General features: G+C 33.5%; 1 protein-coding gene across 1 annotated transcript in view; it reads left to right on the forward strand.

The window, feature by feature from the left end:
* LOC104655968 (leucine-rich repeat and IQ domain-containing protein 1) overlaps positions 1-21937 on the forward strand; it is a 268433-nt gene that overhangs the window by 230998 nt on the left and 15498 nt on the right. The window contains exon 13 of the mRNA XM_030939711.1: positions 20946-21078. Within this exon, the coding sequence (XP_030795571.1) occupies positions 20946-21078 (133 nt within the window). The remainder of the gene's footprint in view (positions 1-20945; positions 21079-21937) is intronic.

Here is a 21937-nt window from a genome sequence, read left to right on the forward strand (position 1 = left end):
CCTAATTTGTCAGTCAATAGCTATTGCATCCTGGATAAATCACTTAACTTTTCTTAATCTCATTTGAAAATAAAATATATCTATATTAGTTCGTTCTCTTGCTGCTATGAAGAAATACCTGAGATTGGGTAATTTATAAAGGAAAGAGGTTTAATTGACTGACAGTTCTACAGGGCTGGGGAGACCTCAGGAAACTTGCAATCATGGCAGAAGGGGAAGCAAACACATCCCTCTTCATATAGTGGCAGCGTGGTGAAGTGGTGAGGAAAAACAGGGAAAGCCCCTTATAAAACCATCAGATCTGGTGAGAACTCACTCACTATCAGGAGAACAGCATGGAGGTAACCACTCCCATGATTCAATTACCTCCCATCAGTTTTCTACTACCATACGTGGGGATTATGGGAACTAAAATTTAAGATGAGATTTGTGTGGGGATACAGCCAAACCATATCAATCTGTGTATCTTCTCTTTATTTAAAAAAAGCATTTTTATTTGTAAGTTCATATGAGTATAGCTATAGTAAATATCTAAAGTTGATTTTCCAACCCTCAGGCTAGTAGTTAAACACTATGATTCGGAGCTCTGGTAAATATCTGTACCTAAGAAATTGATGCCTAAGATTTACTCTTAATATTTTGAGGTAACTGCCACAGGAGAAAAGAGTATGAGATGCTATTTCTTGAGCAACAAGAATAGTATCAGGGATTTTATGTATCTGATTGTATCTTCACAACATCCATGAAAAAAAAAATACAATTACCCTCATTTTTTGGAGATTGACACTAAAATTTTGAGCTTATGTAAGACTAACAAGAATTTGAACTTAGGTCTGACTCCAAAGCCCATGGTATTTCCACTTCATCAAGAAGCCATATTTTTCCATGAGAATCCTCTTAATGTCATTTTTCTTAATATGAAAATGAATGACATTTTAAAGTGTTCTTAATATGCTAGCTATAATAACACAGAATTTATTTTTTCTTATGGATGACTTTAGAAAATAAGGAATAATTTTGAAATACAGTTTTTCATGTTTTTTCCCAGAGGACTTTATATATTTCTACTAAATTTATTCAAATATTAAATTATGAGAATGACAAAGCACAATAACATTCCAGTCCTAGGATATGATGTATGCATTGGTCAAAAACCACAGTATCCAATAGATCCATATTTTTCCTATGTAAGTACATTCTGAAGAATAGTTTTTTCACACATTTGGAGAATAAATATGTTTGTGACCATTTACAGCATATTTCTTGCCAATACTCACTGAAAAACTAATGTGATTTTTAGTCACATGTGTTTCCATGCTGCAAAGGGGTTATAAAACAGGATGTTTTTGATGTAAAGATAGTAGAATTTGTTGGATTTATTTTTCCATTTTTGTTTTCTTTTTTTAAACTAAAATGTAAATGTTTGGTTTAGTGTAATGGTTTTTTAAATTAGGAAAATACTTTAAATTTAAAATTTTTAAAGAAAAACTTTAAATTCACATCTTATATACCCAAGAATGGATACATGGAATTATAGAATGAATCATTCTTGCTTTATCAAGAGAAAATTTTTACAAATTGAACACTCAAGATCACAGATAGTAAATAGATTGGTTAGATTAACTACATCTATAGTGTTACTGTAGTCGGAATTCTAATAGAAGAAAGAAGCAAATCATTGGTTTCATATACAAAATGTACTTAGTGTTGGGAGACAGTTCTCCATGGGACTCTTGTGTTTCTGAACATTCTGGAAGTGTGGCATGTACTACCCTTTAGTTTCAGACTATGTTTTAAAAAATGTTTGTGTACTGAACAACCTTAGAAGATAAAGAGAGTGTGTCCACTGAAGCTAAGGACAAATTTGCTTGTTGCTCAGCACTATAAGGATAATGTTTTCCTCTAGTGCAAAGGATAGCTTGGTTTACAAGCAATTATAAAATATTTGAACTCCCTAAGCTTGGGATTTCTGAGCTATAACACAAACCCACCGTGTGCATGTTGTTTACCTGAACTCCTTCACTTTACCTTTGTAGAAATTGAGGGGCAAAGGAGACCCGCACAAATATGCTGATGCTCATATTTCTTGCTGTGCTGTGAATAAAACTTTTTCTTTCTGAATTAGGAGTCTTTCTTCTTTTTCAGCATTCATAAAACTATGCCATACTCATATCAACCTGAAAATAAGATAAAATCTCAAATCCTCAGAAGTTATGATATAGAAAAACTTTAAATTCACATCTTATATACCCAAGAATGGATACATGGAATTATAGAATGAATCATTCTTGCTTTATGAGTTGTTTTCAAGCAAATATATATTTTCCCGTCTTTTTGACTTATTTACATTGTGACATGCTCTTTGTAACCATAGGTGTATAATTACGGCTTCTTACTCATATAGTAGTTTTAAGGAATACCAATCTACAATATTTTAGGACTGTAATAATGTGTCAAACTTACCTAGCAGTGGTTGTGATTTTGGGATAGGTGTTATGTAAATTAGCACAAACAAGCCCTATCCCTAAAAACATGCCATTTTCTGTAGCAGAGAGAAAGTATTGGAATCACACAAACTTTGGCTCAAAAATCAAAATTGCTATTTCCAAAGTTTGCATCCACTAGAAATAACAGTGACAGTTGTCTTTATATTTGCTGTATTCGAATGATTTCACGTCTTGCCTCACATATTGACATGTATTTTTCCTATTTTACAATTGATAAAATTAATATTTAAAATAGTAATAGTCACTTTCTTCCTCTTAGTACAGTTTCCTCTCCACCATACTGCAAGTTTTGTTAAACTTTGATCATTCAAAAATGATGGGCAATATTTTAATAATATATTTCTTTCCTTACAGAGAATCACACTGGAAGCCAACTCTGTTTACCATTTCTTCTACTAGGTTAAGAATCATGCAGTTATATGTGGTCCTTTGACTTAAGAAAAGATGCTCTTAGTGATCAGATAAAAGGAAATAAAAGGTTTTTTAAAAATGGGGGCCAAGCATGGTGGCTCACTCCTGTAATCCCAGCACTTTGGGAGGCTGAGGTGGGCAGGTTGCTTGAGACTAGGAGTTTGAGACCAGCCAGAGCAATATGGCAAAAAAAAAAAAAAAAAAAAAAAAAATCTCTACTAAAAATAAAACAACAACAACAACAATGACAACAAAACGTAGCCAAGTGTGGTGGCATGCACCTGTAGTCCCAGCTGCTTGGGAGGCTGAGGTGGGAGAATCACCTGAGCCCAGGAGATGGAGGCTGCAGATGGTGCTGAGATCACACCACTGCATGCCAACCTGGGTAACCAAGACCCTGTCTCAACAAACAAAAGCACCACAAAAAAGAAAAGAAAAGAAGAGGGAAACTAATAGTGCAGAATTACTCTAGGCAAAGAAAGGCACTATGAGTTTTATGATATACAAGAGAAATTTGGGACAGGACAAAAAATGTGAATTGAAAACTGTATTAGTCTTTATAGCAATGTGTATTCTCACATTGTATTCTCACATTGCTATAAAGAATTACCTGAGACTGGGTAATTTATAAAGAAAAGGGGCTTATTTATAAAGAAAAGACTCACAGTTCCACAGTGTGTACTGGTAGCGTGGCTAGGGAGGCCTCAGGAAACTTTCAATCATGGTGCAAGGTGAAGGGGAAGCAGGCAAGTCTTACATGGCCAGAGAAGTAGGAAGAGAGAGAGGTTGGTGGTTCCACAAACTTTTAAACAACCAGATCTTGAGAACTCACTATCTTGAAAAAGCAAGGGGGAAATCTGCCCCCATGATTGAATCACCTCCCGCCAGGCCCCTCCTCCAACATTGGGGATTATAATTCCATATGGATTTGAGCAGGGGTACATAATCCAAACCATATCAGAAAGCTAAAAAATAATACCGAACTTCTATTTTGAGGAAAGAAAGAAAACTCGATTAATACTCCTGCTGAAACAAACGTAAACAGAGAATATAACTTTAAAAACAATATTAAGATGTGAATTTATTTTAATATGATTTCAATTTGATAAAACCTCTATATACCTGGAAGAACTTGAAATATATCATTTCTAGCAGGGTACAGTGGCTCACAGCTATAGTCCCAGTAATTTGGGAGACTGAGGCAGTCGGATAGCTTGAGCCCAGGAGTTCAAAAGCAGCCTGAGCAACGTTGTGAGACCCCCATCTCTACAAAATAATTTAAAAATTAGCTGGGTGGCGTGCACCCGGGAGGCGGAGCTTGCAGTGAGCCGAGATCGCGCCACTGCACTCCAGCCTGGGCGACAGAGCGAGATTCCGTCTAAAAAAAAAAAAAAAAAAAAATAGCTGGGTGTGTTGGTGAGCACCTGTGTCCCAGCTACTCAGGGGGCTGAGGTAGGAGGATCACTTGATCCCAGGAGGTTGAGACTACAGTGAGCCATGTTTGAGCTACTTCCTCCAGCCTGGTCAACAGAGCAAGACTCAGTCTCCAAAAAAAAAAAAAAATCATTTCCGTAAAAATACATTTTCATTTATAAGAACATAGGGCATCATGTGTAAGAACCAAGAGAAAGAATAGACATCGGAAAAAATATACAGACAACTTAAATATTAGAATTATTGAGCACAGATTATAAGATATGTATGTCTACTTTGTTTAATGAATAAAAGCTAAGAATATGAATAGAAATATCTTCAGGGGAAAGCAGATTTGAGGAAAAAACTGAACGTAAATGAAAACAGAATAATTGAAATTAAAATCTCATTATGCGGGTTTAACTGCAGATCAGTCAGAACTGAAGAAATAATAAATAAGAAATAAGAAATAATGTGAGTACTCATTATTCAGAATCTAGTGCAGAGAAGAAAAGAGATGAAAAAATTAAGAGATAAAAATATATAAAGAAAGTTAGAAATGGCTTATTTATTTTATTTATTTACTTTTTTTTTCTTTTTTTTTTAATGAGACAAGTCTCCCTCTGTCACCCAGACTGGAGTGCAGTGGCACGATCATGGACTATAGACAAACACCACTCTGCTTGTTTTGTTTTTGTTTTTGTTTAATTTTTTGTATAGGTGGAGTTTCACCATGTTGCCCAGGCTGCTCTCGAACTCCTGGGTCCAAGCAATCTTCCCACCTTGGCCTCCCAAATTGCTGGGATTACAGGCATGAGTCACCATATCTGGACTGGAGATGATTTAAATTATTTCTAATTAGAGTTCTAGGAAGAGAGGAAAGATAGTATGAAGAAAAAGTAATCCCCAATAAGATAATGACTGGAAAATGTTCTTAACTGAATGAAAGACATCAGTTCATAGATTCAAGAAATTGAGTCAATCATAAGGAGGATAATTTTTAAAACCAATCAATAGCTAATTTGCCAATTATAATTTTTTTCTTTCCTCTCTTTGCAATTAAAATTTCAATAGAATGTTTGAAAAACAAAAGCCAACTCCACAGCTAAACTCATCAGAGTAAAACTGTATAGAGCAGAAAGGATATCTTAAAGTAATGAGATAAAAAGGAGACAAATTAACTTCAAAGAATTTATAGTCAGGCTGGGAACTGATGTCTTAAAATCAACAGAAGAGAGTAAAAGATCATCAATGATCTGAAAGTTGAATGAATGAAAGCTTATTCCCAACCTAGAATTTTATACTATGACAATATATAATAAAGACAAAATAGACATATTTTAAAATAAACAAAAACTGAATTTGCTACTAGCAGACCCTTCTTAAATACGTTTTTTTTAAATGGGCAGTCTTTTTGGCCAAAAAAGTCCCAGATGGAAGATCCAAGATGCAAGAATATAGAAAAATTAACTAAGAGGAAAATATGTTGGTGAAATCAAGCATAAATTAGAAATATGAATAACAATAATAATATTAAATGTAATGTTACATGTAAGGAACACTGAAATATCAATATATAACTGAAGAGTGAAGCTAAATTGAGTCAAAATGTTCTATGATACTTGTATTCTCTAGGAGGAGAGAAAAATGGTTAATTTTAGATTATGTTTAAATTCCATTTATATATGGAATATATATATATGTTCCATAAATATATAGAATATATTTATAATATATATTGAATATGTGTGTGTGTGTATGTGTATATATATATAGACAGAGAGAGAATTCTAGGGTAAAAACTCAATGAGTTGGTTAAAACAATATTACTGCCACACTACTAGAAAGAAATCAGTAGAAAGAAAATAAGTACTCTATTGAATTTGGAATCAAGAAAGTAAAGAAAAAGAACACAGTACAGAGAGGGCATATAGAAGGCACAGAATGAGATTGTATACTTAAACTCAAAATGTAAGTACTTAAATTACACATAAATGATTAAATAGCCCAGGTAGCAAATAGTAATTGTTTGTAGATTTAAAAAAAAAATCGAAGAGACAAACTTAAGCTATAAGTGTACAATAGGTTCAAATGCAGAAAGATAGAAAAAACATGCCACAAAAACTCTAACAACAGCAACAAAAAAAGCTGGTGTTCTTGTATTTATATAAGAAAAAAATACACATTGGGGGTAAAAAAACATTGCTAAACATAAAGAACAGAATTTCAAAATAAATAAAAATTTCCATTTACTAGAGAGATGTGATACTTTTAATAAACTAGTATAACACAACCTCAAAAATAAGGCAAAAATTAAAGCATAATAAGAAGTAACAAATTCCACAACTATTTTGGATGATTTTAAGGACATTTCTGTCACATCTATATTGCACGTACTCAAAAAATCAATAAGGGACAGGCTTTGATAAACTGGTTTGATAAAATTTTCCTAAAATGCTTATACAGAACATTCAACAGTAGGAAAATGTACCTTATCCTTAGGCCCACGTAGGACTTTTACCTAACTTGAACTTATACTGGGCTTAAGTCAGGTATCAAAAAATATCTTTAGGATTAAAATCTTATGCAGGGTGTTTTCTGAATACAATGCTAGTAAACTATAAATCAATAATACCAATATAACTAGAAAATCATTTTATTGGAAGTTAAAGAACACTTAAAAACTTATGAGTAGAAGAAATCATAATGTTTTTAAAAGTGACAATAACAAAAACACCACATATTGTAGAGAACAATAATTAATGAAATAGAAAAAAATGTAATAAAATGTATCAATAAGGCCAAAATTGTTTGAAAAGACTAGTAAATGTGATGCAGCCATGACAAGTTTGATCATGAAAATAAGAGAAAAAACATGAATAACTAGTATCAGGAATAGAAAAGGAGTAGATTGGCAGATGAACCAACTGTAAAGCTTTAATAAAATAATATTTTGAACAACTTTACGTCAATACATTTGAAAATTTGGAGGAAATTAAAAAACCTAGAAAAATACAATTTGCCAAACTGGCCCTATTCTCAAACTAACTCTATGAGTAAACAATCATAAGGAAAAGAAATGCAACCAGTAATCATATTTTTTAATCAAATACTGAAGAATACATCTAACAAGAGATGTGTAAGACCTTATGAAGAAAATCATAAAACTTTATTGAAAATACTAAAGAAAAGCTTTAAGTATATTTATAAATTGGAAGACTAAATATTAAAGAATTAAGTCTTTCCAAATTAACTTATGGCTACAATCTCAATTAAATCCCACAAGGTGTTTGTTTATGGAAGCTGACAAGCAGAATCTAAAATTTGTATGGAAATTCAAAATCCACAAATAGCCAATTACACTCAACAAAGATAAAGTGGAAGAATCCGCCGTATAAAGCACCATAACTTATTATAAAACTGCATTAAATAAGATGGTGGATATCGTGTGCTATGGTATGATATGGTGGTAATTGTGTGGTGGATAGACAGGACAGGGAAAGGTAGGATATAAAGTATAATAGCATAGAAAACGGCAATGGGAGAGCCAAGACAGAGGCCCATACATATAATATTTAGTTGATATTGTTATAGAGGTTGCTCCAAATCAGTGAGGAATAGGTAGGGTTTTCTAAAATCTTATTATAAAGTTAGTTATCTATATTAAAATAAGTTATTCTACGTACTTAAAGAAGACCTAACTGTAAGAAGAAAAAATATATAACTTACAGAAGATAATATGGAAGAATATATTCATAAACTTAGATATGTTATTATTTTGTTAAAAATATTCAAAAAGTACTAGTCATATTAATAAATATATACACATTATAATTAAGAACCCCATACATCAAAAGATGACATAATAGTAGTGAAACAGCAGCCACATAAAGAAGGTATTTGTTCCACATAACCGACAAAGCACACATATCCAGTATAAATAATTCTGAGGAAGCATTAAAATAGAGACAGTTTAAGGGAAAGATAAACAAAACAGGCAGTTTTAACGTACATTTCATAAAAGAAATCCAAATAACTCATGAACATATGAACAAGTGCTAAATCTCATTTGCAAGCAGAGAAAGGCTAATTAAAACTGCAAATTTAAAAACAAACAAACAACAAAGAAACAACAAAAACAGCCTAACAGAACTTAGTATTACAGAGGACAAGAACCATTGAAACTCATATTTTGTTAATTGGAATATATTATAATTTGGTGTAACCATTTGGCAAAAAACTTTGACACTCCAGTAGAGTTGAAGATATGCATACCCTATCATCCTTCAGGTGACACTCATAGATATTTGCACCAGAGGAAGCCTTGCACAAGGATGGTCAGGGCAGTGTTGTTCTTTTCCTTTTTAAATTTTAAGTTCAGGGGTACAAGTGCCAGTTTGTTACATAGGTAGACTTGTGTAATGGGAGTTTGTTGTACAGATTATTTTATCATTCAGGTATTAAGCCTAGTACCATTAATTATTTTTCCTGATCTTCTCCCTCCACCTACCCTCCAACCTCCAGTAGGCCCCAATGTATGTTGTTCCTCTCTGTGTGTCCATGTGTTCTCATTTAGCCCCTACTTATAAGTGAGAACAAGCATTATCAGGTTTTCTGTTTCTATGTTATTTTGCTAAGGATAATGGCCTCCAGTTCCATCCATGTCCCTGCTGAAATGACAGAAGTAGGATGCAAGTGTTCTTCTTAATAGCCCAAAACTGGAAACAACCCGTGTGGCCAACAACAATGGAATGGATAAGCTCTAATACATTCATATAGTGAAATATAGTACAGCAATAAAAAAGAACCATATCTACACACAGCAACGCAGATACATTTTACAAGCAATATTGAACAAATGAAAACAAAACAATACCTACAGAATTGTTCTATCTATGTATAGTTCAAAAGCAAACAAAGCTGCAATATAGTGCTTAAACATGTAGGTGCTAAACATTATAAAGGAAGTCAAGAAAGTCAAGGTTATAAGCTTAACTATAGTAGTTGCCATTAAGAGAAGTAAGACCTTTTTTTAAAAAAAATTACTTTAAGTTCTGAGGTACATGTGCAGAACATGCAGGTTTGTTACATAAATATACATGTGCCATGGCGGTTTGCTGCACCCATCAACCTGTCATCTACATTAGGTATTTCTCCTAATGCTATCCCTCTCTTAGCCCCCCACCCACTGATAGGCCCCGGTGTGTGATGTCCCCATCGCTGTGTCCATGTATTCTCATTGTTCAACTCCCACTTATGAGTGAAAACATGCAGTGTTTGGTTTTCTGTTCCTGTGTTTGTTGAGAATGATGACTTCCAGCTTCATCCATGTCCCTGCAAAGGACATGAACTCCTTTTTAATGGCTGTATAGTATTCCATGGTAAATTAGGAGAGATTTTTGAGCAGGACATCTGGTATGCAGACAGTGTTCTATATTTTGAAATGATCAGAGGAATATTTTTATGACATTTCATTTATATAATTATAATTTACATATAATTCAATATATAATTTATATAATTATATTTCATAGCATATTTATAAATCTTGAAATTGAATATATACATACTATATATAAAATTGTGTGTATGTGTTATATTTCAAAACAAAATAATTAAAAATAGCTTTCAAAAATTAATATTTACATTAGTAATAGTTTAAAGCTAAAAAGTAATTTTTTAATGTGGACCTATGATTCCGGCCTGTATTGACTCATTTCTCCACAAGAATATGAGTAGATAAGGACTGCTTTTACCTCTTTTCAAATTAAACGTGAAATTCCTGTAAAAAGGACCTCATTCATTTACAAATGAAATTCTGCTATGTCAAATAAGTCTGTCTTTCTAAAAATAGTACAACAAAAGATAAAACTTTGGCATTAATAAATTCAACTGGAAAACTCTAAAATATTCAGCCAGTTATAGGGATAATTGCTTAATATTGTTGCCTATGGAAAATAGTAACTTTAGAACCAGGTTTATTACTTTCTAATATGTTGACATGCAAATTGTGAAAGTTATTTTTAATTATTGCTTTGCATAATGCAAGCAGTATTTTAATGTATATTCAGTATTCCATATGAAGTTATCTCTGTATGTGAAACTTATCTATATAATTCAGTTTGACAAATACAGAAATTATCATAGGCAGAAGTGTATAATAAAATGATATAAATGCACATAATGGGAATTTCATTATGAACATATAGACTTATGTGCTATGAGCATTTCTGTTATATAGCTATGTAATGATATAAAGTATGTTTTACTGAGTTATTCAAGCTTCTATCACTAATATATCAACTAATACACTTATTGGTTTCTTTTGAAATAAAAGTAGCAAAGGAAATAAAACCACCTACTTATCCCTCAATTAATAAATATACATAAATCAGTAGAATTAGAAATACATTTTTATCAATGAGTAAAAACCTTTAGATAGAGCAGGGACCAGAAGTATATATATAAATATATATATTATATATTATATATATACATATATATTATATATATATAATATATAATATATATAGTATGTATATATATGTAATGTGTTCATACACACATATATATGTGTGTGGCAGTAATATTTATGTGGCCACTATGACCATGTTATTCTGAAAGCCAACCTACTGACATCATTAGATGCTCCGTTATGCTATTGAGTGAGCCCTAGTTTGGATGACCTACTATATTAACACTCCCTGAGGGAGTCTAGGTTGGATAGAGGAATATTTTTCAAGGATAATTAAATTGAGAGGGTGAAACAGGAGAGAATCATGTCAATGGAGTCTCCTTCATGGTTATTACTAATTGATAAAAGTAATTTGTAATAACTTAAAATCAATTAAGACCATCTACTCTTCTTGTGCAAATGGATTTTTCTCTTTAAAGACACACTAAAATCCTTATATATTATGAAATGAAATACATTAAAAATACGGATTACATATTTAGGATTCTGGTAAGGAGTACTTCCTGGACTCACCCTCCAGAAAATTTTTCTGGCTAGTTTTGTGTTAATCATCAATCTTTCCCTCCTGTGAGTGACCCCCTAGAACCCCAAAGTTGACCTGAATTTAGAGTAAGTCCTGGCCTTTGGCAGTTGAGATAGCATTAAGGCTACGCATGATGGAATTCATTTTACTTTTTAAAATAAAAGATGGTAATATGGCTAGTAAATCCTTACTATATGTTAGGTACCCTACGTGTTCATTTTATGTTATTATTTACGTTTTAAAAGGAGAAAACTGAGACGGAGAGAAGATAAATAATTTACTCAACATTACACAGCTAGTAAGTGAAAAAGCCAACTTACTATGTACAATTTCGTTGCTGGGCAGATACAAAGATGGTTAAGGTACAGACCCTAGTTTTACAGATTGAATTAATTTATTCTCTAACGAATTTCCTGTAAGTCAGAATTCCAGGACCTCTTGTAATGGAAAATGAGGCAGTGTGACAGCCTCATGGGAAACAATCATAAATTCCATGGCTACTGGGTAGTTCTAAAAGCAATATCCTATTAACATCTACATTAGTGTTTCTCAGAAATAGATAAATACCAGGACAGAGAAAGAATTAGTATTACTGATCTTTCCTTTTGCATTCAAGCTTCAAAACAACTTGGCATAACACTGTTACTAGTCCTGTTATTTAAAACTTTGGTATTTTGTTTCTCTTAAATTTTTGCATTGATTTTTAGATATTACAGTAAAATATTACTTATCTTAATTACTGAGGTTTTTTTGCACTTTCTTAAATGTTATGCCTAAAGCAAGTACCTCAATTGTCCCACTCACCTTACTCTAGTCCCAGCCCTAGTTATAGCAAACATGGAGACACAATACATGTTAATGTATATATGACTTGAGCAACCTAGGACTTTCCTGAGTTGTGTGATTCTCTGGAAATAAACCAAAGAATCACCCTTTATGTAGTATTTGGTACTGCACTGTAAAGATATTAGTGAGGAAATTTAGCCCAGCTAAGCAATATACATGGCAAAACGTATTTCATTTAATGTGGAATTGTTTATAAGTTGAATACAGAATATTTATTACAATTGGTTAATAAGCACAACTGTAGTTGATTTTTTAAAGATATTTCTGCTATTCTAGAGGGATTCAGCTAAACCTATTAATTCCATGATATCAAAAATGTGTCTTGCGAAATCTAAATATTTTCAAAGATATAATTTAGTAACTCATTTTTATTTTTCTTTGCCTTCATAAAGGTTATTCATATACTTTATGTACTATCCCATCTCCCAAATGGACCAATTTTGAGAATTAATTCAAATGTCAGAAACTAGCACATAACTTTCATTCTAGTTTTTTTTTTTTCCCCTCTCTGCCATAAACTACAGTGAAATATGTAAAGGAGTGATTGGTGCTGATGTTAGCCTTTGACCTTACATATAGGTTTGGCACTATTCCCAAAGTTTCTGTTTTTTAAACTTTTACACCAACAATCCTCTTTATTCATGAAGTCATTTTTTCTGAGTGATCAATTACATATATACTTAAATATATTTTTAAAGAATAGGGATGTTGCTTGTCATACACAAATGGCTCTTATAGAGTTACTGGTTTCATGCCAATGCTGTCAACTTTCCAACAACAGAATGGATTGGTTAAGGAAGAAACCATAAACAGCCTATCAACAAGTATTTATACAAATGTTAATGAAATTAAAATCTTGTTAGTGTAACATTTATGCCAAATTCCATTTTTAGTTGTGCTTTATTTGTGAGGTATAATGCAATAACTTATTTTAGTAAACACATACAGACCACTTTTGCTTTATAGTGTAAATCAAAATTTTAGTATTGCCAACATAAGATACATAGAATCAGCCATTTATCAAAGTTGCCAAAAATACTTCCATTTCATGAAGACGTGTTTTTCTGAGCCACAACTATGTCCTCCAAAAACTTTTGGTAAAGAAATGAACTCATCTCTATTCATGAAACCAAGAGTATTTTATTATATTACTGAGAAAAGCCATTAAGGGAAAAGAAAATAGTCATGGGAAAGTTGCCATACGTATTAAAAATGTAGTTAGCTTATTTTTCTGTGCCTTAAATGATAATTGAATCTTAATCTCCCTCACTTTAAGATATTATGTTATATTGAAAATTTAGAAAACTGATTTATTTGAAGCATATGAGTTTAATGAACAATTTTGTTGTGCTTTTCATGAAGAAAAGAATAATATTTCCATTAATTTAGAAAGTACTTCATTTCTTTTGGTGAACTTTTTAAAACTAATCTACTTTCCTCTATGATTGAGTATATTTCAAACATTTTATGAAGTAATTTTATATGAATGAGTAGTGTTTCTTTTTTTGGTATTGTGTTTTATTTTTATTTTTATTTATTTATTTTTATTTAATTTTATTTTTTGAGACAAGGTTTCACTCTGTCGCCCAGGTTGGAGTGCAGTGGCATGATCCTGGCTCACTGCAAACTCCTCCCCCTGGGTTCAAGCAATTCTCCTGCCTCAGCCTCCCTATAGTAGTTGGGATTACAGGCGAGCAATACCACACCCAGCTAATTTTTGTATTTTTAGTAGAGATGGAGTTTCACCATGTTGGCCAGGCTGGTCTCGAACTCCTGACCTCAGGTGATCCGCTTCCCTCAGCCTCCCAAAGTGCTGAAATTACAGATGTGAGCCACCGTGCCTGGCATGGTTTTGTGTTTAATTCTGTACCTTTAGTTGCTAATTTTTATCCCAATCTAATCTTAACCTTCAAAGCTGAAGTTTCTATTATAATAATCAAGTTAATCATGTTTAGACATGTGTTATCCTCCACAATGCACGGGTTTGTCCACATGCTAAAAACCTACAAATTCTAGTTCTACTTTTCTCAGGGTACTGAGACAACATTAACCAACTGTGGTAATTATTATTTCATTTCACAAATATTTTTGTGCACCATCCTACTATGTACCACTTAAAGAGATTATATTGTGTTAGATTGGTGCAAAAGTAATTGTAATTTTTGCCCTTGATAATGGTAGGAAAGCAGACACTTAGATAAGAAAATAGAATACAATGTAATGAATGCTGTCATGGGGTATCTATACGGTTCTTTGGAATGAGCATACCTAACCTAATTTAAATAAGGAATGCAGTGTTGGATGATCAGGGAGCTTACCCCAAAGAATGTAAGTTCTAAACTGAGACCTAAAGACCTGAAGCAGGAATACCCTTGGCAAAGTGGATAGTCCCAAGCATAGAAGACAGTATGGGCAAAGGTCTGTGGGCAAAAGAGATCATTTGGGGTAACCACACTATGCCTGGGGGATTGAGAAAGGAACCTAACAGAAGTGTCTGAAGATATAAAGTAAGACCTATACATTATGCAAAAAAAATACTTTGAATATTATCTAAAGGCAGTGGAGAACCAGGAATTTAACCTATGAGATGGCACAATTAGATTTGTATTTTAGCAAGATCATTTGCGGTATGGAGATATATCTGTGGGAGGAAGACTAAAAGCAGAGGCCAGTTAGAAGGCTGTTGTAGTAATTCAGAAGAAACAATTGTAGCCTGAATTAAAAATAGTGGCAGTGGGAATGGAGGAGATTTAATGGATTTAACATAGATGGTAAGATATGCAGCTGGAAGTTGAGAAAGAATTCTGGTTCAGTACCACAGTGTTTCCTCAGTTGTGAATTAATGATAGTGATAGCATTATAGAAAATTTAGGAAAAAGTTAAATAATAACCATGAGTTCAATTTTTTGACATGCTCGAAGTATCTGTTGGATATGTAAGTGAGGAGTCTTTGAATACATGTCTCAGAAGAAAATAAAGATGACAATTGAAAAATTTGAATGCATATCATTATACAGAGAGAGTATAGCCTAAAAATAAAATGGGACCAAGAAAGAACTCCAGAGAATAATCCTGAGATTGAAAAAGATGGCAAGGGAAGAGGGGCCCTTGGAATAGACCAGGGTTTAGCCAAAGGATTGAGAATAAAAACATGGAAAAGGTAATGAATCCAGGGAAAACAACCCTTTCAAGAAGGAGGGAGTGGATAACAGTGAATAATACTATGGAGAAGTCAGTAAGATATGAACTTCAAAAAGTCCCCCAAATTTAGCATTGTGATCATTTTGATGTGCACAGTTCCAGTGAAAGGGCGTTGGGAGAAAGCCATAATGCAGATGGCAAGTAAGTCAACAGAGACTAATCTTTGTCTTCAAGAAGCTCATCTGATTAGGGAAGGAGAGAGAGAAGAGTCACTGGAGGGGAATGTAAAAAGTCAATCTTAAGATATGCTGAAAATATAGAAGAAAAGGGAAACTGATGGCAAGGGATTCTAGATTATATGGAAGGATTGGGATCTGGTGCATAGTTTAAGGTGTTGGGTTTAAGAGGAAGAGAACCTCTTCTGTTGTGACAGGTCAGAAAAGTACCCTTACACATACATATATCACCACATATAAGACTGCTCACTCACGTTCAGAATGGGGCCTGAAGTAAAATGGTTGCAATTGTGAAAGAATGAAGGAACCAGATTAGTAGATTACCCAGGAGGTGGATTAGTTCTTATATCTGATTAGATATTTGTACTTAAAAAATAAGTAGCCAATATTGACTACAGACTGACTAATCTGCCTTACTTCGGAATCCAGGAGGAAAAAACATACTTTAGTAGGATGATGATGGTAAAGACAAGTTGTGATTTTGAAGTTCAGGTGGAAATATGAGATACAAGAACAGGAAGAAGATAGAGGTTGGTGATACCTAGTCCTCTCAGCTGTTAGCTCTATGAGATAAGAAACTATGCCAATCAGGTTGACTGTTATCAGAAGCTAGCACAGTGCCAGATATAGAGTGGGAACTGACTCTTAGGTACTTGTAAAACTGGGAGCACCAACATCTAAAGGAATCTAAAAAGGATCCTGAAGGGAGGGAATACTTGATGTCTGGTGTCCGAAAGGCCTGCAGAAAAAAAAGAGTTGTAAGACAAAGGAAGTGGTCTGGAATCCAGCAGTGAGGTCAATGAAATTACGGAATGAATGTAATTGTTAGATAAGCCAGTTTCAGGCCATCTTACAATATCTCATAGTGATATTATTTGTGAAAAACAAAATATTGGAAGAGTGTCCAATTTGTCCTTGAAATCCTCTTATATCTCATGCAGTTTATAGAATTGGGAAACACCTATAAATTATTAAAGGAAAGTAGCCTATAGTTTAGAAGATTTGGGGCAAATATATAAATTTGTATGCCTACTGAAAAAGAAAATTGCCCCTTTTGAAAAGAGAGTAGAAACTAAAATCAACCAATTGTCAGGGGAAAATATTTGCACCGGTGATAACAGAAAAATAATTATAAATAGTCAAAAACAAAAAAGGAAACTAGAATCCAGTAGATAATTGAAGGAAACAAAAAAGATATTTTACAATGTACAAACTAAAATTATTAAATAATTATAATGTTCCATTTCACTAGCAAAGATGTGTAAATTAAGACCATAATTAGTGTTGTTATCAAATTATCAGCAGTTTAAAAATATTTGCTCTCTTACTGTTGACCAGGGACTAAGTAAAATAAGCAATCTCATAAAGTATGTTATTAGTGAGACCTTTTAAAACCATTTGACAATATAGATTACATCAAATTCTTCAAAATGTTTATACTATTAGATATTTTATTTTTAATTCCATCTTTTAAAATGGATTAATTATTTATGCAGACAACAAACATATGAAAAAAAACTCATCATCACTGGTCATTAGAGAAATGCAAATCAAAATCACAATGAGATACCATCTCATGCCAGTTAGAATGGCAGTCACTAAAAAATCAGGAAACAACAGATCCTGGAGAGGATGTGGAGAAATAGGAACATTTTTACACTGTTGGTGGGAGTGTAAATTAGTTCAACCATTGTGGAAGACAGTGTGGCAATTCCTCAAGGATTTAGAACTAGAAATGCCATTTGACCCAGCAATCCCATTAATGGGTATATACCCAAAGGATTACACATCATTCTGCTATAAAGACACATCCACACATATGTTTATTGCAGCACTGTTCACAATAGCAAAGACTGATATCAACCCAAATGTCCATCAATGATAGACTGGATAGAGAAAATGTGCACATATACACCATGGAATACTATGCAGCCATCTGAAAGGATGAGTTCATGTCCTTTGCAGGGACATGGATGAAGCTAGAAACCATCATTCTCAGCAAACTAACACAGGAACAGAAAACCAAACACCGCATGTTCTCACTCATAATTGGGAGTTGAACAATGAGAACATACGGACAAAGGGAGGGGAACATCACACGGTGGGGCATGTTGAGGGGTGGGGGTTTAGGAGAGGGATAGCATTAGGAGAAATACCTAATGTTGATAATGAGCTGATGGGTGCAGTAAACCACCATGGCACGTGTATATTTATGTAACAAACCTGCACATGTTGCACATGTATCTCAGAACTTAAAGTAAAATTTAAAAAGAGATAATTAAAAATCTGTTATATAGTAAGTTGGTAGATCATAGTATAAAACCATGCAAATTATATCTGAGTTTTCTATTACATATAATATATTTATTATAATACTAACTGAAAAATAGGATATGAAGAATACATATAATTACAGTCAGCCTCTCATATCCATGAGTTCTGCATCTGTAGGTTCAACCAACTGCAGATAAAAAAATTTTTTTAAATGCACTTACGCTGAACATGTACAGATTTTTTCTTTCATTATTTCCTAAGAAAATTAGTATGATAGTTTATATTGTATTGCGTATTATGAGTAATCTATAAATGATTTAATGTATCTAGGAGGATGTTCACAGGTTATAAGCAAATGTCATTTCATATCAGGGACTTGAGCATCCACCAATTTTTGTATTCAAAGAAGGTTCTGGAACCAATTCCTTATGGGTACTGAGGAACAACTATGTGTGTAAACTAAAGTCAAAACAAAAAAAACAAAAATGTGAAAACAGCTACAAGTAAATGCCTTTATATATTAACCAGCAGTTGTCTTGATAATGATGTTTGCAGATTGTCTTTTCTTTGACTTTTTACTTCCTAAATTTTCTATAATGAGTATTATTTTTATAATAAAAGTTCAAAAATGTTTAAATAAAATTACTCAAGGTTGTGTTTTGAAGTAAAAAGCACATATAAACAGTAGTAACTGGAGGATAGCAAGAATCAAAAGAAGGCATTTTTCGGCCGGGCGCGGTGGCTCAAGCCTGTAATCCCAGCACTTTGGGAGGCCGAGACGGGCGGATCACGAGGTCAGGAGATCGAGACCATCCTGGCTAATGCGGTGAAACCCCGTCTCTACTAAAAATACAAAAAACTAGCCGGGCGAGGTGGCGGGCGCCTGTAGTCCCAGCTACTCGGGTGGCTGAGGCAGGAGAATGGCGTGAACCCGGGAGGCGGAGCTTGCAGTGAGCTGAGATCTGGCCACCGCACTCCAGCCTGGATGACAGAGCAAGACTCCGTCTCAAAAAAAAAAAAAAAGAAGGCATTTTTCTTAGGTTAATAATATAGGGAATTGGTGCAAGACCCATAGAAGTAGCAAGGAACTGTGGATAAAGGGATTAGTGTTCTGCAGGCAGAAGGATGCTTCTTCTGATATTGAAAGGAAGGAATTACTGGGCAGCCTAACTGGAAACTGGTAAGTATCCGTTAATTAATCCAAGTCACCCTTATTCTTCCTACACAAGTTGCTAAAAGTAGGACTTCTGCAAGCTTCCAAGAATAAATGTTACTTTCTCTTCCTCAGTAACAGGAGTAATTCTGAAATGATTTTGCTGAGACAGAACCACTTCCTCTAACATTTGAATTGCAGTATTTTCAAGTACATCCAGCCAATTTCACCACTATGCTTGTTCTGTTTCTTACACTGAGCTCATGCCAATCTACCAATTTATGCCTTGGGGTTAAAATGGTTAATAAGAATTGGATCCTTATGATGAAACTTCTCCTTTTTACTCAGGAATTGTTGTTTAGAACTTTGGCTAAGTTCTGATGTAAAACCACTTAGAGTTTATGAAGTGTTATTGTAGAATTGAGGAAAGCTTTCCAGAATGAGTACTTTAAAAAGTGACCATTGCAAGTATATGCCACTATTTTTAAGAACAGTAAGACTGAGATTATTTACGTTTTAACTAAAAGTTCACTTATTACAAAAGGATTCTCTCCATATCAGGAGTAGGTGAGTTTCAAGTCTTGGACTCAGTTGATCATCAGGGTCACTGAGTCATCACTATTCTCAGTCACTGTGCTGTCCAACATCTGGCCTGGTCACTCCAGGAAACCAGATCAGTAGCTAGGGGTTTTGCTAGAATAGAGACCCAATGCAGTGTGTAGCAATGCCAAATCTTCCCTTTGTTTGAGTGTGTTTTATAACTTTTGTATAATTATAAGGCTATTTATGAAAATGGAGTCTGCTGATGGATTCAACAGCCAATCCCCTCATGTGAAGCAATTGTTCCTCTAATTGTAGCAACTATGGAAGAGTTGGCCTAAGTTCAGGTTTCAAGGCCTGAAGTCATTTTAGAAATATAAGGTGGCACAAGAAGCAATAGGAACTTTGCTAAGTAACGGAGTTTTAGATACTCAAAGCATCCAGATTTTAAGCTTTCCAGAGACCTGGTTTCAGCATCTGTTTAAATTGAAAACTAGAGTCATTTCACTAATTATAACAGTAACTTTTGAGGAAGAAAGACATGTTAGATATATCATCCTCAACATATTCTGAATGACACATGCTAAGCTTGTGTGTATGTGTATGTGCACGTACGTGCACAGGGTATTCAAAATAGGTTTTGCACCATGCTTTATTTGTTTTCCAAACAACTTGCAAATATGTAGACTTCTTCTGTACAAACATCTATAATGAAAGAATATTCCAAAGTAATAACTTGACATTTTAAACATCAGGTTTTTAAAATACAGGATTGTTCTGAGTTGATTACTATGATTTAGGTTTTAAGAGGTGTCTCCCTCTGGTATACTTTCAATCAAGTTTATGAAGCCAACAAACCGCATATCAAAAATGAAGCAGTCTAGAAGATCAAGTCCATGGAGGAAGGCTTTAAAACTAGTCTTCAGTGTAGCTCCAGAATGCATAAAATACTATAGTAGCTTACACAGAGCAAGCTCAGTTTTATGTAAATGAAAATTCAGGTTCAAATACACTCAATATAATTTGTAAATTCTCCATATGGATAAGAGTGGTATAAGAACAATTAGACTTCAATCCTGAAAGGACAGATATGGAACAGATGTTTTTATATTAGAAGAATTCTACAAGGCACCAAAAAATAACTCTCTGATTTTTCTAATTAAAAACTCAAAAACAAACCCTATAAATGGTGATTGATTTTAAGTATGTTTTTCAAAATAGATGGGTTTGAAACTTAAGCAGGAAAAATAGTTAATCTGTGACTGACATTACTTTTCTTACTGACATTACTTTTCTTACAGATTTAGCTCTCATAAGTTAGTCATTTTTTACTTTCTTGTGATAAAATGTTTAGCACAGATGGAACTGGTTGGGTGAAGTTTGATCTCTTTAAATAACAAATACACATTCCATATTTCTTTCACAGGTATAGAAGAAGATCCTATCCACAAAGATACCACTGCAGATGAAAAATTAGAAAGGAATAGAGAATATACATACCAATGGCTTCACACACAGGTTGAGGTTCATGGAACAACTAGTTCCAGAAATATGAAATGGTGAGGTCATTTCCTCTAAATTAGATTTTTGTATTGTAAACACATCTTGAAAATTGAAACCTAGGTTAATTGTGCTAAAACAAACATGACTTTATAGCCAAAGGCCAATAAACTACATTGCCAGGTAATAAAAAGGCCTTTCATATAGAATAGATTTAATTACTCCTTCTATTTTTCACCCTGAAATGTTTGGGAACAACTCTATTCTGTAATGCTTGAAACCAACAGATGAGCCACAAAAATCATTCTACTCTATAAAGTAAAAAATGTGGTATTCATTAAATGTTTTTAGATATCATGTATATTGTAGGTTGTGTTTTATTTTGCTTTATTTTTGTTATTTGTAAGTTTGACAGTTAAAATTATAATTCAACCCTGTGGCTGTCATGTAACTCATTTCAGTGATGCCCCAAAGCTTCAGTTTCCTCTTTCATAGAGAGATAATAATTATAACGCATGACGTACAGGTGAGCTACAAGGTTGAAGATATCAAATGTTTATATTCCCTAGCAACAAGGTACCTTAAATCTAAAAGTTGCTTAGTTAATTTTTGTTATATTAATGTATGTACCATTTTGCTAGGGCTGCCATAACAAAATACCAGATTGGGTAGTTTAAACAAGGGAAAATTATTTTATCTCAGCTCCAGAGGCTACAAGTTCAAGATCAAGGTGTCAGCAGGTGCAGTATCTTTGGAGACCTCCTTTGTTTGCAGATGGCTACTTTCTTGCAGTATCCTCACATTGTCATCCTTTGGGCTGTGTTGTCTTTGTTCTAATCTTCTCTTCCTACAAGGACACAAGTGATATTGGATTAAGGCACACCTATATGATCCTATCTACCTTAATTACTTCTTTCA

The sequence above is a fragment of the Rhinopithecus roxellana genome, chromosome 10 (assembly GCF_007565055.1).
Source record: "Rhinopithecus roxellana isolate Shanxi Qingling chromosome 10, ASM756505v1, whole genome shotgun sequence".
Lineage (NCBI taxonomy): Eukaryota > Metazoa > Chordata > Mammalia > Primates > Cercopithecidae > Rhinopithecus > Rhinopithecus roxellana.